Raw genomic sequence first — 15,332 nt, 5'->3', positions numbered from 1 at the left:
ATATAACATTAGCTATATTAAGATGTCTATATATATATATATATATATATATATATATATATATATATATATATATATATATATATAGATGTATATAGAGTATAGTATAATATATATATACTAAGTGTATAGTATATAAGCTATATTCGATATAACATTAGCTATATTAAGATGTCTATATATATATAGATGTATATATAAATGTATAGTATAATATATATATACTAAGTGTATAGTATATAAGCTATATTCGATATAACATTAGCTATATTAAGATGTCTATATATATATATATAGATGTATATATAAATGTATAGTATAATATATATACTAAGTGTATAGTATATAAGCTATATTCGATATAAACAATTACACTAGCGTGATAATTTATTTTCGAGTCTAAGTTGTATGACTGATAATATAATAATTTTTACACATTCAGTTAAGTTAAACCACATATACAAATTATATTTATAATAAATATTAATTGATAATTCAAAAAAAAATATAAAGAGTCCATATAACACATTAAATTATGCTAATAACATAAAAAATAAGCATCATATATATACTAAGTATATAGTATATAAGCTATATTCGATATAATATTAGCTATATTAAGATGTCTCTCTCTCTCTCTCTCTCTCTCTCTCTCTCTCTCTCGGTCGGAAATGTTTAGTTAATATTTAATAATTAGTTAACTACTTATTATTTATTATAAGTTAAATATATATAGCTAAGTGTATAGTATATAAGCTATATTCGATATAACATTAACTATATTAAGATGTCTATATATATATTTAATATTGTTTAAATATTAAATAAACATATATATCAAATAGGTATTAAATATTTAAAAGCTATTTATTATTTACACACACACACACAAATATTAATAAATTTATATTTTAATTATTTTAAAATCGTTTTTCCGACCGAAATCGGTCGGAAATAAACTTATTTCGGTTGGTTAATTAAATATATATAATTTTTATCTTAGGCGGGAATTAATTATTTCAAACTTTCCGACTTGAAAATTTGGAAAATCTTTAATAAATAATTATTTTTGTACATTATATACACGCATGACCAAATATTTGACCAATTTCCGACCGAAATCGGTCGGAAAGTTGGAAAACTTTTAATAAATAATTATTTTTGTACATTATATACAAGTACGATTAAATATTTGACCAATTTCCGACCGAAATCGGTCGGAAAGTTGGAAACATTTTAATAAATAATTATTTTTGTACATTATATACAAGTATGACCAAATAATTGACCAATTTCCAACCGAATTCGGTCGGAAATTTGGAAAAGTTTTAATAAGTAATTATATTTGTACATTATATACAAGTATGACTAAATATTTGACCAATTTCTGACCAAAATCGGTCGAAAAATTAGAAAATTTTTAATAAATAATTATTTTTGTACATTATATACAAGTATGACTAAATATTTGACCAATTTCCGACCGAATTCGGTCGGAAATTTGGAAAAATTTTAATAAATAATTATTTTTGTACATTATATACAAGTATGACCAAATATTTAACCAATTTCCGACCAAAATCGGTCGGAAGTTTTATTTTTTTTTTGTCAGAAAACTTTTGTTGACTTTTCCGACCAAATACTCTTATTTCCGACCGATTTCGATCGGTTTTTTTTCCGACCGATTTCGGTCGGAAAGCCTTGGACGGAAATTACCTTATTTCTAGTAGTGTGAAATAGTGTAGCTTTTAAAAAAATTGTATTATATGTAATATTTTAAAAGTAATTGTAACTCATTTAAATAAGTATCAAATAAGTTGTACTCCGTGTGAATTTCTCTTTTTTTTCCTGCATTTTCTAGTTCTTATATGCAGTCTCTAGCACAATTAAAGAAAAATACACCCCGCATTATTAGTCAATGAACTTAAGCTAAAAGATTGCACTTAACAAATACTGATAACGGTTATGAGTTGATCTAGATGCTAAATTTATCATGTCTTTTAGGAATCTCACAGTGTTATAGTACTCTCTAGGTTGTAGTTAACGTTACTTTTCAGGGAAGACTATTCTTAAAATTAATTTAACCTCTAAATAATCTGTAATGCACGAGCATGCGAACTAGTTAGGGTAAAGCAGTATTACGTTAGTGCTTGATGTCTTATAAAATGTTACAACTAAGACTGTCTGCCTATGACTATGCGAACCAGAGAGGACTAGTTAGGAGAAGAAAAAGATATGGCACATAATGATTATTTAAATTCTCACAGATAATTTTTCATTTTTCGAAATTCTAATTTGAAAAAATAAAAGTATATCTTAAGAAGAAAAATATACTCTTGCAAGTGTAATAATTTAACGAAGGACTGGAGACCCAATCATGTACTTATTTTATAATTATTATTTCTCATTTTTGAGATATCCAAAATGATTAATAAGGAAGGATTGGTGACCCAATCATGTACCGCATTTTTTCTATAATATTTTCACAATTTTTAAGAATTGAAATTCATTAAGAATCAAAATTTAAAATTTTCTCCCTTTGAAACTAAATATAACCTATCAATTTCTTTCCCAATTTACGTGAAATACCTTTATTTTTAGTGATTTATCCAAAAAGAATGATAATTTTTTTATATTTAGAAATAATTTAATTTTAAACTTCTCATATTACCGTTATTAAGAAGATTTATAATTACACAAATATCTATAACTTTTTTTAGTACCTTTCTTTCTTAAATTTAGTGACCAATAAAAGTGTATCACATGTAATGGGAAAGAGGGAGTACTTCAATATATATTTTTCCTCTGTTGCTTTTAATGTAATGGGAAACTAAAATTTAACATGTTAAACTCTCTATAGTCATATTCGACACAAACTAAAATGAATGAAGTACTTTCAAACACAACACAGGAGATTGAGTTTTCTGATTAACATTTAAAGAACTCTGAAATAACCCCCCCAAAAAAAAATGAAAGAAAAAAATCAGAACAGCCACAGAACGCTGGCCGTAGTATATCTACTTAGAGAATTTGAAAAGATCAGGATCAAAACCATGGTGATGGAACACTGGATATTTTTGTGTGCCCGTGGGATTAACCAAATTATCTCCGATAGCTGCTTGAGACTGCAGTGCGCCTTGGTTTGAAGCAAGAAGCTTATCCAAGAAAGACCAATCGCCACTAAATTTGTCGTGTTGAGGAATAATATTGAAAGTACTGTTGCTACAACCTGCTGCTCCAGCTGCTGATGTTAGTCTCAATAAGTTCTGATGAGAACATTCATTAAGGTTCATGTTACTACTCAAAGGAAGCTGGGGACATGGAGTAACTGATAATAAGTCTGGACTTAGCAGTTGAGGGAGGTGCATTGAACCATCAAAGTTGGACGCATAGTCGTAGCAGGCTTGATGATGAGGTTGTTGCATATTCTGTTTTGGATCAGAACTGCCAGACTTCATATGATCCGCAAAATGTAACTGCTGCTCATGATCATCTCCACCCAATTCGTGTTGGAAACCTCTAGTGTAGTTCTTTTTCTTGAACACCCTACAAACAACCCAGCCATCTTCCTGCAATGGCTTGAACAATATTGAAATGTAAAATTTAGTATCTTTTTCTTGTATACCCTACTCTACAGAAAAGAGAAGGAGATCAAATTGTTTTGAGACATATATAGTTAACCAATTAAAAGTCTGCTCTCTTAACAGGTTAAATATTTAGACAAGATGGTCACATAATGTTACATGGTATTAGAGCAGTCATGTGATTTTGGATTCAAATTCCATTGTCATCCAAAAGAAGAATAAAAACATTTTAACGTGTTTGGCCCATGAAAAAAGAATCAAACTTCACAAGAGAGAGGACAGGCCAAGACATAACATGACTATACACTACTCAAAAACTATGATCAGGGTCGGATGTGGCATTATAGCGATGATTTCAATTAAATCCATAACTTAAAAGTAACATTTTATTAAAATATAGTATGAACTCATAAAAGCTGAATCCATATAGATTAAATCCTGAATCCGCATCCGAGTGATCAAAAAGTAAAAACATAGCTGTATTGGGAAGTTACTAAGTACCTCAACTTCAGCAGTGTTGTCATCAAGGCGATACTCATGCATGATCCAGTCAGTCTTTTGGCCATGAGGTGCGCGTCCGGTGTAAAATACAAGAGTTTTCCTCATCCCAATCCTCTTGGAGTTGCTAAGATAGATGGCCTTATCCCTCCCTGTCGCCTTCCAGAATCCAGCTGCCGTGGCTCTATTTGTTCGAGTCCCTGTTGGGTACTTCTTATCCTTGTGGCTGAAAAAGTACCATTCATTCTGTGGACCTGATCCTATTCTACATATTTCTGCATGTCATCAATTTTGAATTTAGCATATGCTTGTGTGGATAAACGTGCATGCAAGCTATTCTTATACTTATATATTGATAAAATGCGCTTAGGCGAGGCTGCAGAATACAGTCAACTTATCCACCACATTAACCTAATTTGAGTAAATATTTACATGTTTATGCATCTGTATTGACAACAAGTGGGCCAAATTGAGATAACGCTTGCATTATTCCCCCTTTCTTAATCAACTGGCACAGGTGGGGTTAGGTAGATATTACGTGTTTATTGATATTACAAAAGTTACATAAGTTGGTCATGGTGTAAGCTCTATTTTCAATATGATATTTCATTTTGTAAAATTTTATCTGCACAGCGGATATAATCCAAATCTTGAATAAATCATCTTCTTATCTGGTTTTATATATATTCCCCTATATAATTATAAAGTCATTGTGTATGATTTTGTTCTTTAGAAGAAGTTGATTTAGATCCTTGGAAATTTTGGTGATTATAGGAGATTCTTTATGTTTTTGAAGTACAATACATTTTTGGTGAGAGAGAACTCTCATGTTTATGATCAAATCCGCTTTCTATTGATAAATCAAATGAGTGCTTTATCGATTAACTTGATCTACGGACTTTCCCAGCATTATCGATATCTAACTAAATAAGTTCCCTAAATGGAGAAGATTTAAATGTAGTGGTGAAGGAGACTATTCTTATTCCGTGCTTGCCTTTTAGGTTAATTACCTGAAAAAAGAAAGTTATACGAGACTGTAGAATGAGGAGGCAGTACAGTACATCCTCCACATTCTTCCCTTCACATATCCACAATACTGCATGAATGAATAATTGACGTGCGTTTTCTAGCTTCTTTCTTTTTAAGAAAAAAATTTAAGTCCTGTTACCATTGTTCAGATACAAATAATTGTAGTTGTAGCATATCTTACTCAGAAAAAGCAAGAAGTAAAATAGGAAAATGGACTAACCTTTGAGGTCCCATGGTTCAAGTTTGTTAAGATCGACTTCCCTAATAACGTCCAAGTCTATTGCTTCGTAGGAAACTTTCTTCCTTAGATAATAATAAAGAAGCTCCTCATCTGTGGGGTGGAAACGAAACCCTGGAGGAACTGAAAGCTGTCCATTTCCTGCTCCTGACATCATTATGCTGATATCCTCACTCGAAATTGCTAAACGTATATTCTATCCTGCAAGACGCACAAAGTATACGAGCAAAGCAATATATTAGAGCAACTAGAATTAAAAGTCAAGTGAAAAAGGAAAACTAATTTTATATGTAATATATGACTGAAGCACCCCTCAGGCCCCAGGGTCAAATCTGACTGCAGACTGCATGCACGAAGGGGGAATATCTTTCTTTTCATGAATGAAAAGAGAAGTGCAAAATTACGGGTTCCACGAATAAGTGCTTTACTAATCAAAATAAAGAGAGTAAAAAACGACTCAGTACTAACTTGATCAATAGTTAGTCTCTGTTCCTCACTGCTAAAGAAAAATTACTTTTCTCACTTGTCTTCAAGAGAATATAATTAATTAAGAGTGATAATACTCCGGGAGATTAATCGCTCGCTCAGTGAAAACGAGGAAAAAGTGTTAGCAACAGGATGGTCTAGCTTGTTCGAACTTGAAAAGCAAGCAAGTTTTTTTTCCTAAAATTTGAGATGAAGAAAAAAGATATATTTTGAGAATGAATGAAAAGACTGCGATCAGATCTTTAGGGTGAATGATATATGGAGAGAGAAACTGGAGCGAGAATGTTAAAAACTTAGGAAAAATAATAAGGAAAGAAGTGGGGTGTTATGTGGACAACGAAATTAATTGGATGTTATGTGTACTAGTCTCGTGTGAATTGTGGTGTGGAAATAAAAGGGAAGAAGTTACTACCAGACTTTGGAAAATGTCGTTGAACCGGAGACCCCATCCTGGAATTCGCCGCATATAAGTGATGAAAATCTGCTTAACTACTGTAAATATTGTTTTGTTTGTGTTATCTCTCTCCATATATCCCTTTAGCCATGCACAGTCAAAGTCAAAGACTAATACATTCCTTTTTTCTTCCTTTTACATAGGAGTATTACATGTATATTTCCCATTCTTCTTCCTTTTTTTAACTTAATTTTCCAACTTATCATTTTCCTATCCGTTGACAGAAACACTTACTTGGAGATTGGTTAATTTAATCATGCATTGAGTATTTGGGTTACGTATTAGAACAGGAGGATCATAAATTTTAATACAAAATTGACAGGTCCATCATGTATGGTATTATAGACGCAATAAAAGACACTTAAACTGGCCTCTTATTATTAACACACTTATATTAGCTTTCTTTTTCTTTCTTTATTCCCCTTTTCAGTTCTTGACTTCTTTTCGTTTATCTCTTCTGCCTTTTCTTTTTAACTAACTCATCAAGAAGGGAGATTACATTCTGCAATAAAGCAGTAATATCCTGCCTGCCTGTTTCAGAGATTTTTGTGCCAATTTGAAAAATATAAAGAACTTCTAATGCTTTTTATTTTTATTTTGTATAATGTTGGTCTAAAATGAATTTAAATGGAGAAAAAGAGTCAATGAGAATTTATATAATCAATCTTTAAGTTGTTTGAAACTGAATCTTAGGTGTTGTAGTATCAAGTGAAACTACTTTACCAACATAAGATTATGATTTAAAGAAATCAATTGATAAATTACTGATTATGCATGGCTTAGAAGATTTAAAGTAAAGGAATAAAAATCATTGGTCAGAGAATTATAAGAACAATTTGTTCCAACGGCGTCAAAATAAATTGTCATTTTGACTCTTAATTTCAGCTTTCAGGAGTCAGCTGTTTAGTTGATTAATTGGAGGCATAGAAATACACGTGAGCGCTGAATGAAAAAGAAAGCAATATCCTCAAAGTCCGCGGGATCCAACAAAAGATGCACAACCCAAGGTCTTAATGTCCTTAAAATATCACCTCATGGAGCTGGATGTTAGTCATCCTTCGTTTTCTTTTCTTCAATTAATTTATTTCATTTCAGACAAAAAAGGATTCATACGCTATCTCTTTCCCCCGTCTTGCCTCCCCCGGTGTATAATATTTTTATATTATCAACTTAAATTATTTGTAATAATAATTGATATTCTTAACAAATATGATCTGATAATTAAAAAATATAATTAAATAACATGTTATAATAGGTTAAATTGCACTTATGTTAATGTATACTTCTTTTCAATTTATGCAGTACTTTTCTTTTTATACTCCATTAGTTTCAAAAATTTGGCTATTTATATTTTAAAATAACTAAATTTTAGATTTATTATTTTATTCTAAAAGAAAATATGTTTTTGTGATCACATAAATATCATAACATATTTAATAATGTAAGTTCCAAAAAATTATATTTCTCTATTTAATTTAATGTCCAATTAACCACCGTCATATAAAATAGAACGAAAGGTATATAACTTAAATCCAACTAATAATGAATTAATGATAATGATGTGCACAACTATCCTTATTCCCCTCTCCGTTTTCTCCTCCCGTAGGCTATAGTTTGTTTCATAGGCCTGATAGCTGGTCAAACACGGAGATCAAACACAGCCCCTGGAACATGAATTACAGAAAAAAGGATGAATTATCTGTCCTTTTAAAATCCCAATCAAATCCCAAAGCCAAGTTAAGAGTATTTTATGGCACTACAACCGGTTCCGTCGCCTTCACGAACACTGCACAAAATTAAATTTGTAGCTTGCTGAATGGAAACGATCATAATTAATCTACGTACTAATGAGAGCCTTAAATGTCGTGAAAATGAATCTTGCATCAAAGTTAGTGAAGCTTGAAATTCAGCAATCCCATATCCTCCTTTCATGCATCATGAGAATATTGATAATGTCAAGAACTATGAGAAAATTGTATGATATATTCTGAGCTCCAAGATTATCTGTCTAAGCTGATATAGATATTTAATCAATTTAATTTGGCGTGCAAATTTGATAAACTTAGAAGAAATTAACAATTCTTTGAACAGCAAACTCTGTCAATTCTCCAAAGCTATCAATATTAGTGAACACAAACTTGGGATAACAAGGTTCAAATTTTCAAAAAATCATACATTCGTATTTAGAAACAATTTAATTTTAAACTTTTCATTTTATACTCAATTATAATAAGATGATTTATAGCCACACAAATCTATACTCATTTTGAACTATAAGTTTTGATATTTTTTTTTTCTGAAATTATGTGCCCAATCAAACATGAATAAGGACGAAGGATATAGTATATACTTATGATACTAAAAACTAGTGCCTATTTGGCGCAGTAGAATTTATTTCTTTCACTAAATAAATGGTCCACTTACTAGAGCTAGTTATTATAACACTACTAAGTTACAGAAAACTATTAATGGGTCAATTGCTTAAACATTTGTAACAAAGTTGCTGTTGTAGAGAAATATGTCTCATACTAAGCATTGCCGATATGATTATCTACTTTCAAGAAGATTCTTAATAAAACTTTTAGCAAACTAAATTCACAGAACCAAACACTAAACTATAAACTTACCAATATGTTAAGAAGAAGAAACATAAACAGTAATCTTATATTCAAGAAGAAATCGACCACGACCTGGAAACCAACAATTTCAGCCCATTATTTGATTATGGTATCACAATTATTTAAAAAATTATTAGGCGATAATTTCTTTAAGAGCCTAGAAGGTATTTAATTTTTTTTTAATTTAATGTAGGAATAAAATAGCTTTTATAGAGGAATCTTAATAATTTAGTTGGTTGGCTACCTGAACTTCCAACTTTTTGGTGAGGGTTCCATTTTCCACCTTATAATCCTCTCTCCTATTTCTCCTTCCCCTACCCAAAAAAGTTAGCTTCTATAAGCATATTGACATGGCCCTAGCATTGGACTTGGCACCGTAGGGCATTTGGCTGAGCCTGAGCGGTCCTCAAGGCTGCCTCACCAAGTTTAGCCACAACCTCGTGCAAGCACTCCAAATGCAATGCCAACACTCTTCATACACTTAACGGCATCGTGCAAACATAAACGAAACAATTCTTGTATAGCACCGACTCCAGGATTTTTAGTAATGAGATTCAAGATTTGAAGAAGTTTCTTTGTTCGGTGATATTTATAACAATGAACAGTAAACTTTTCGACAGCAGGGTTTACATAAAAAAATTTAAAGCAAAATACAAATTAAACTATTGTATAGGGAAAAATACGATATGACATGTGGCCGCTTAAAGGAAGGACAGGTGGAACACAAGATAGGAATGGCCACCGAACATAGCTATTCCGCTTGTAACCGGAAGGAATAACGATTATAAAATGAGTATTAAATGCTTTGCGCCCGATAACATTTAATATAAAATATTTTATAGCATTAAGGATGATGGCCCGTTACAAAGAATTTGGCATTTATGACTAACGTTACATCTTCATCAATGACCCTCAAAATTAACATTAAATAAGGGCATGATCCTAGGACTTCCTTCCCTAGACATAGCTATAAATAGAGAGCTCAGTTATCATTGTAAAGGACGAATTTTCTGGCTAACTTACACTACATTCTATACAGTATTTTAATACAATTTTATTTTCTCGCTTTTGATCTCATCATTGTTATACCCGGAAACTCTGTTCCCGGACTCATCAGATCTGTCGTTCCATCTACATTCTAAGGCTAAGTATTGTATATTTCATCAGTTATTTTGATTATCTTTTGGATCAAATTAATTCACTTGTCTAGAAACTACGAACAAATTTAATTATACCATTTTACGGGTAAACAGTTTGGCGCCCACCGTGGGACCTAGACAGTCGTGCGATTAAATTGATCCTTGCCTTTTTTTACTAACGTGTTTGATTATTTTGTCTTAGCAAAAATCACAAAAGAAATAGCAGATAACACTGTTAACGGCACACGCAACCCTGAAATTCAAGAGGAACAACCTCATTTTGAGGATTCAATCAGTGACACTCACAATGAGGGGAACGACGCCATACCGGTACATGACAAGCGGTACCCTCGACAGGTTCGGGAGGCAACTCCTGATGATGCTGATGAGGGGCATGTGGCGGATACAGTAAGGGTCCTGCAAGAGTAACAGGCAATCATTCTAGGCCATCTCACGTGATAGGATCAGGTTATGACAGAACTGAAGCAGGTGCTATCGGGTGCCTCAAATAATGCCAACAGGTGAGATCCAGTTCTTCCTGATGTTCCCGCGAACCAGACGATGCAGAGAGTTGATAATAACACTCCTAGGGGCGAAGTTGGCTCCGACAGGGCTGTGGGGAGTAGATCCGGCCTCAACAATGAGAACGATCTGTTCAAGGATGAACTTTTGCTGTTCATGAAGGAAGTACACGCTTGCATGGATCAAATCCCCGGCGCACCACCAGTACTAAAAGGCCCAAACTCGAAGAAGTATATTCAATTACCGTATAAACCGAGCTCAACCCTCGAATTAATCCCGAAGCGGTTCAAAATGCCCGAAGTGCCAAAGTATGACGAAACTTCAGATCCACAGGAGCACATTACCACCTACACAACATCAGTGAAAGGAAATGATTTGGCTCCTTACGAAATTGAGTCGTGTTGCTGAAACAATTTGATGAGACTCTCACGATGGGAGCTTTAACGTGGTATTCATTATTGCCCGAGCATTTCATAGATTCCTTTGAGATGCTCGCGGATTCTTTCATCAAAGCTCATGCCGGTGCCAGAAAGGTACAAGCTCGAAAGACAGACATATTTAGGATCGCGCAGGGAGAATCCGAATTATTAAGAGAGTTCGATACCCGGTTCCAGAAGGAAAGCATGTTACTACCGGCAAGCCCAGATGAATGGGCGGCTGAAGCGTTCAACAAAGGTTTAAATCAGAGAAGTTCGGACGCTTCCCGGAAGTTGAAGGAAAGTCTGCTCGAGTTTCAAGCGACGACTTGGGCGGATCTCCACAACCAGTACGAGACAAAAATAAGGATCGAAGACGATCAGGTTGGCTTTCCATTATTGACCAAAGGATGGGAGAAGAATAGAGAAAAAAAAAATATGATATTGACACGGATAGACGGACTTTAAAGGGCCGATTTTTGCCCTACGAGCGGACAGGAGGTCGTGGCAGGAGCTTCCGGACAACAGACTAGTTCACCATTGATAGAAGGACCGATCGTGGCCGGAACAATAGATCGCTACCGGATAGAGAAATCTCGGGGTCGCGAGATTCTTCTTACCCAAAGTTGTCAGAGTATAACTTCAACTTCACTGTGGTGGAGTTGGTATCGGCCATGAGAAATATCAAATAGGCACGATTCCAAAGACCTTTGAAATCTGATCCCAGCTAGAGGGATCCCAATTTATGGTGTGCATACCAAGGCACTAATAGCCACAGGACTGGGGACTGCCGACACCTCCGTGAAGAAGTGGCAACACTGGTAAAGAATGGTCACCTTAGAGAATTCTTGAGTGACCGAGCTAAAAACAATTATGGTTGGAATAGGGGCGACATGGAAACCTCGAAAGCAGGAGAAGAACCCCCACGCCAAACGATCAACATGATCTTCGGAGGAAATGAAATTAACGGGGTCACCTTTTCAGCAGCGAAGAAGACAAAACTATTGATAAGACATAGTAAAAGGCTCCGAGAAGACGATATCACATTTACAGACGAAGATACAGATGGATTACTGCTACCGCACAATGACACATTGGTAATTTCTTTAAATATGTTAGATTTTAAAATTAAAACATGTTTTAGTGGATCCAGGAGGTTCATCCAATATCGTACAATGGAGCGAGCTAAACTCATTGGAAGCAATATCTCGGCAACGAAACTCCTCACCGGATTCAACCTCACAAGCATGACAACCCGGGGAGAAATTTTGCTGCTCACGAACGCTGAGGGAGTAATGAAGACAACTCTCTTCGAAGTGGTAGATGGAGACATGGGTATAACATCATCTTGGGAATACTATGGTTGCACGAGTTGAAAGTTGTGCCTTCAACATATCACAAATTGTTAAAGTTTCCGACACCCGAAGGGATCAAACAGGGGTGATCAACCGGCAACAAGGGAGATGAATGCAATTTCGATCTCCAGTAGCAAAGGAAAGGAACGTACAACATAGCAATTACCAGAACCGGCACCTGCCCCAAACCAGATGAAGTTAGTCCGGAGATAGAAAAGTCAGAACAATACCAGGTACTAAGGTATTTCCAAGTACTAGAAGAGACAAATGCGACGAAGTCCACGGCAGAAGAACTGGAGAAAGTTGCATTGTTCGAAGAATTCCTAGAAAGGAAATTCCATTTGGGAGCAGGATTGCACCTAGAGCTCAGGTCTGCTTTTATCGAATTCCTTAAAATTAATGCTGATTGTTTTGCATGATCGCACGAGGATATGACAGGAATCCCGACAGAGGTAGCCGTACACAAGTTAAGCTTGGATCCCAACATATCTCTGGTAAGGCAAAAGAAGCACCCTATTGCTGAAGCAAGGAATAAATTCATCAAAGAAGAAGTAACCCGTTAACTTAATATTGGTTCAATCCGAGAGGTAAGATATCCGGACTGGTTAGCCAATGTAGTAGTAGTTCCTAAGAAAAATATTAAATTTAGCATGTGCGTAGATTATAAGGATCTTAATAAGGCATGCCCGAAAGACTCATTCTTACTGCCAAATATAGATCAAATGATTGATGCCACGACCGGGCACGAGTTAATGAGTTTCCTCGATGCTTATTCTAGGTACAATCAAATCAAGATGGACCTAGAAGACCAGGAAAAGACTTCGTTTATAACAAATTTTGGTACATATTGTTACAATGTGATGCCCTTCGGGTTAAAAAAATGCCGGAGCCACTTATCAACGGCTCGTGAATAAGATGTTCAAAAAACAAATTGGAAAGACTATGGAAGTATATATAGACGATATGCTGGTTAAGTCTTTGAATGCAGGTGACCACCTAAAGCATTTGTAAGACACATTCGACATCCTGAGGGACCATAATATGAAGCTTAACCTCGAGAAGTATGATTTCGGGGTCAGTTCGTGTAAGTTGCTAGGGTTCCTAGTCTCACAAAGGGGAATTGAGGTAAATCTCGACAAAATCAAGGCCATAGAGGACATCCCGGATCAATTGTCTAATGTAAAAGAAGTCAGGAGGCTCATAGGGAGATTGGCAGCTTTGAGCAGGTTCATTTCCCGTTCATCAGAAAAATGTCATCACTTCTTCGCACTACTCAAAAAGAAAAATAATTTCGAATGGGCACCGGAGTGTCAGCAAGCCTTGAAGGAGTTGAAGAAATATTTGTCAAGCCCTCCGTTGCTCTCAAAACCAAAATAAGGTAAAATGTTGCTAGTCTACCTCGTGATTTCAAAAGTTGCGATAAGTACAATTTTAGTCCGGGAGGATGATGGAACGCAATCTCCCATTTATTACGTTAGTAAAATTTTAACGGAAGCAGAAACTGGCTACCCACATCTGGAAAAGCTGGCGTTAGCTCTCGTAGTCGCTGCTCGGACGATGAGGCCCTACTTCCAATTCCACCCGATAGATATGGTGACTACTTTCCCTCTGAGGAATATCCTCCATAAACCCGAGCTCTCGGGTAGATTGGCCAAATGGTCCGTCGAAATGAGCTAGTTCGATATAGAATATAAACCGAGGACTGCAAATAAGTCGCAAATCTTGGATGACTTCGTTGCCGATTTTAGTCCGGGACTATTGCCTCTGGCGGCCAAGGAGGAAATAATGGTGTCAGAATAGACATCGGGAGTTTGGACCTTATTTACGGACGAAGCTTCTAACGTAAAAGGGTCCGGGCTTGGAATAGTCTTGATCATGCCTTCGGGGGAAACCTTAAGAAAAGCCATCAGAACGATTCTTTTAACTAACAATGAAGCAGAGTACGAAGCTTTGATTACATGGCTCGAATTGGCCCGGGGGCTTGACTCTGAAATCATCAAATCAAAAGTGATTCGTAGTTGGTGGTGAATCAGGTCTACGAAATTTTTGACACCAAAGAAGAACATATGCAGTGATACGTGGTAAAAGTACAGGCTTTATTGGCAAAATTCTGAGAGTGGTCAATTACTCATATCCCGAGGGAAGATAACTCGGAAGCAGCTATATTGGCAAATTTGGGCTCAGCGACAGAAGTCCAGGGATCGGAATCAGTAACGGTAGTACAACTGATGAACTCAGTCTTGGACACAGATGGTTACTATCAGGTGAATTCGACTAGATTGGTCTGGGACTGCAGAAACGAAATAATCGATTATCTCGAGCATGGAAACTTGCCCAAAGACCCCAAAGCATCAAGAGCGTTACGCGCCAAAGCTGCACATTATAGCTTCAAGAAAGGCCAATTATACAGAAAATCATTTCAAGGCCCGTTGGCCCGGTGCTTAGGAGCATCAAAAACTAACTATGTCATGAGAGAAGTCCACGAAGGGATATGCGGCAACCACTCAGGTGCAGATTCTTTGGTGCTGAAATTAGTTTGGGCAGGATATTACTGGCCCCGTATGGAACAAGATGCCAAAGACTTCGTACGAAAATGTGATAAGTGCCAATGCTATGCACCACTAGTACATCAACCGGCAAAATCCCTACATTCGGTTCTATCCCCGTGGCCGTTCATGAAATGGGGAATGGACATCGTCGGACCACTACCACCGGCTCCCGAAAAGGTAAGGTTTCTTTTAATTTTGAATGACTATTTTTCTAAATGGGTGGAAGTAGATCCTTATCAGAAGATCGGAGAATGCGAAGTGGTCGACTTCCTGTGGAAAAATATAATTTGCAGGTTTGGAATACCAAAAGAGATCGCATGCGACAATGAGCGCAGTTTATCGCTACAAAAGTTACAAAGTTCCTTGAAGATTTGAAGATAAAGAGGATTAGCTCTTCACCTTATCATTGGAAGCATCAAAAGGCAACTGGCTCGAAGAATTACT

At 35.4% G+C, this 15,332-nt stretch overlaps 1 protein-coding gene across 3 annotated transcripts; it reads right to left on the bottom strand.

Annotated features, from left to right (window-relative positions):
- Positions 1-2,865: 2,865 nt before the first annotated feature.
- LOC104111280 (NAC domain-containing protein 76) lies at positions 2,866-6,342 on the bottom strand. Of its 3 annotated transcripts, none has more exons than XM_009620951.4 (4): positions 6,248-6,342; positions 5,332-5,550; positions 4,086-4,357; positions 2,866-3,578 (listed from the first exon to the last, which is right to left on the bottom strand). In XM_009620951.4, exons 2-4 carry the CDS (start codon positions 5,504-5,506, stop codon positions 3,018-3,020), a joined length of 1,008 nt encoding a protein of 335 aa, XP_009619246.1. In that variant the 5' UTR covers positions 5,507-5,550; positions 6,248-6,342; the 3' UTR covers positions 2,866-3,017. The 3 variants fall into 3 exon arrangements, with proteins under 3 accessions (XP_009619246.1, XP_009619245.1, XP_009619248.1); XM_009620950.4 differs by lacking the exon at positions 6,248-6,342 and adding an exon at positions 5,818-6,231; XM_009620953.4 differs by lacking the exon at positions 6,248-6,342 and adding an exon at positions 5,818-6,231 and having other exon boundaries at positions 2,866-3,569.
- Between the last annotated feature and the right edge of the window lie 8,990 nt (positions 6,343-15,332).

This window comes from Nicotiana tomentosiformis, chromosome 6 (genome assembly GCF_000390325.3).
Source record: "Nicotiana tomentosiformis chromosome 6, ASM39032v3, whole genome shotgun sequence".
Classification (NCBI taxonomy): Eukaryota; Viridiplantae; Streptophyta; class Magnoliopsida; order Solanales; family Solanaceae; genus Nicotiana; species Nicotiana tomentosiformis.
Note: the sequence above shows the minus strand (reverse complement) of the source record. Positions and strands in the feature narration are given on the sequence as shown.

What these genes read in the sequence shown, in the direction of transcription:
- LOC104111280 (XM_009620951.4), bottom strand. Translation starts at nt 5,506, where the DNA reads ATGATGTCAGGAGCAGGAAATGGACAGCTTTCAGTTCCTCCAGGGTTT. An exon ending in TGAACCATGGGACCTCAAAG is followed by an intron (nt 4,358 to 5,331) that starts GTTAGTCCATTT and finishes GATGACATGCAG; the next exon opens with AAATATGTAGAATAGGATCA. An exon ending in ACAACACTGCTGAAGTTGAG is followed by an intron (nt 3,579 to 4,085) that starts GTACTTAGTAAC and finishes ATATTGTTCAAG; the next exon opens with CCATTGCAGGAAGATGGCTG.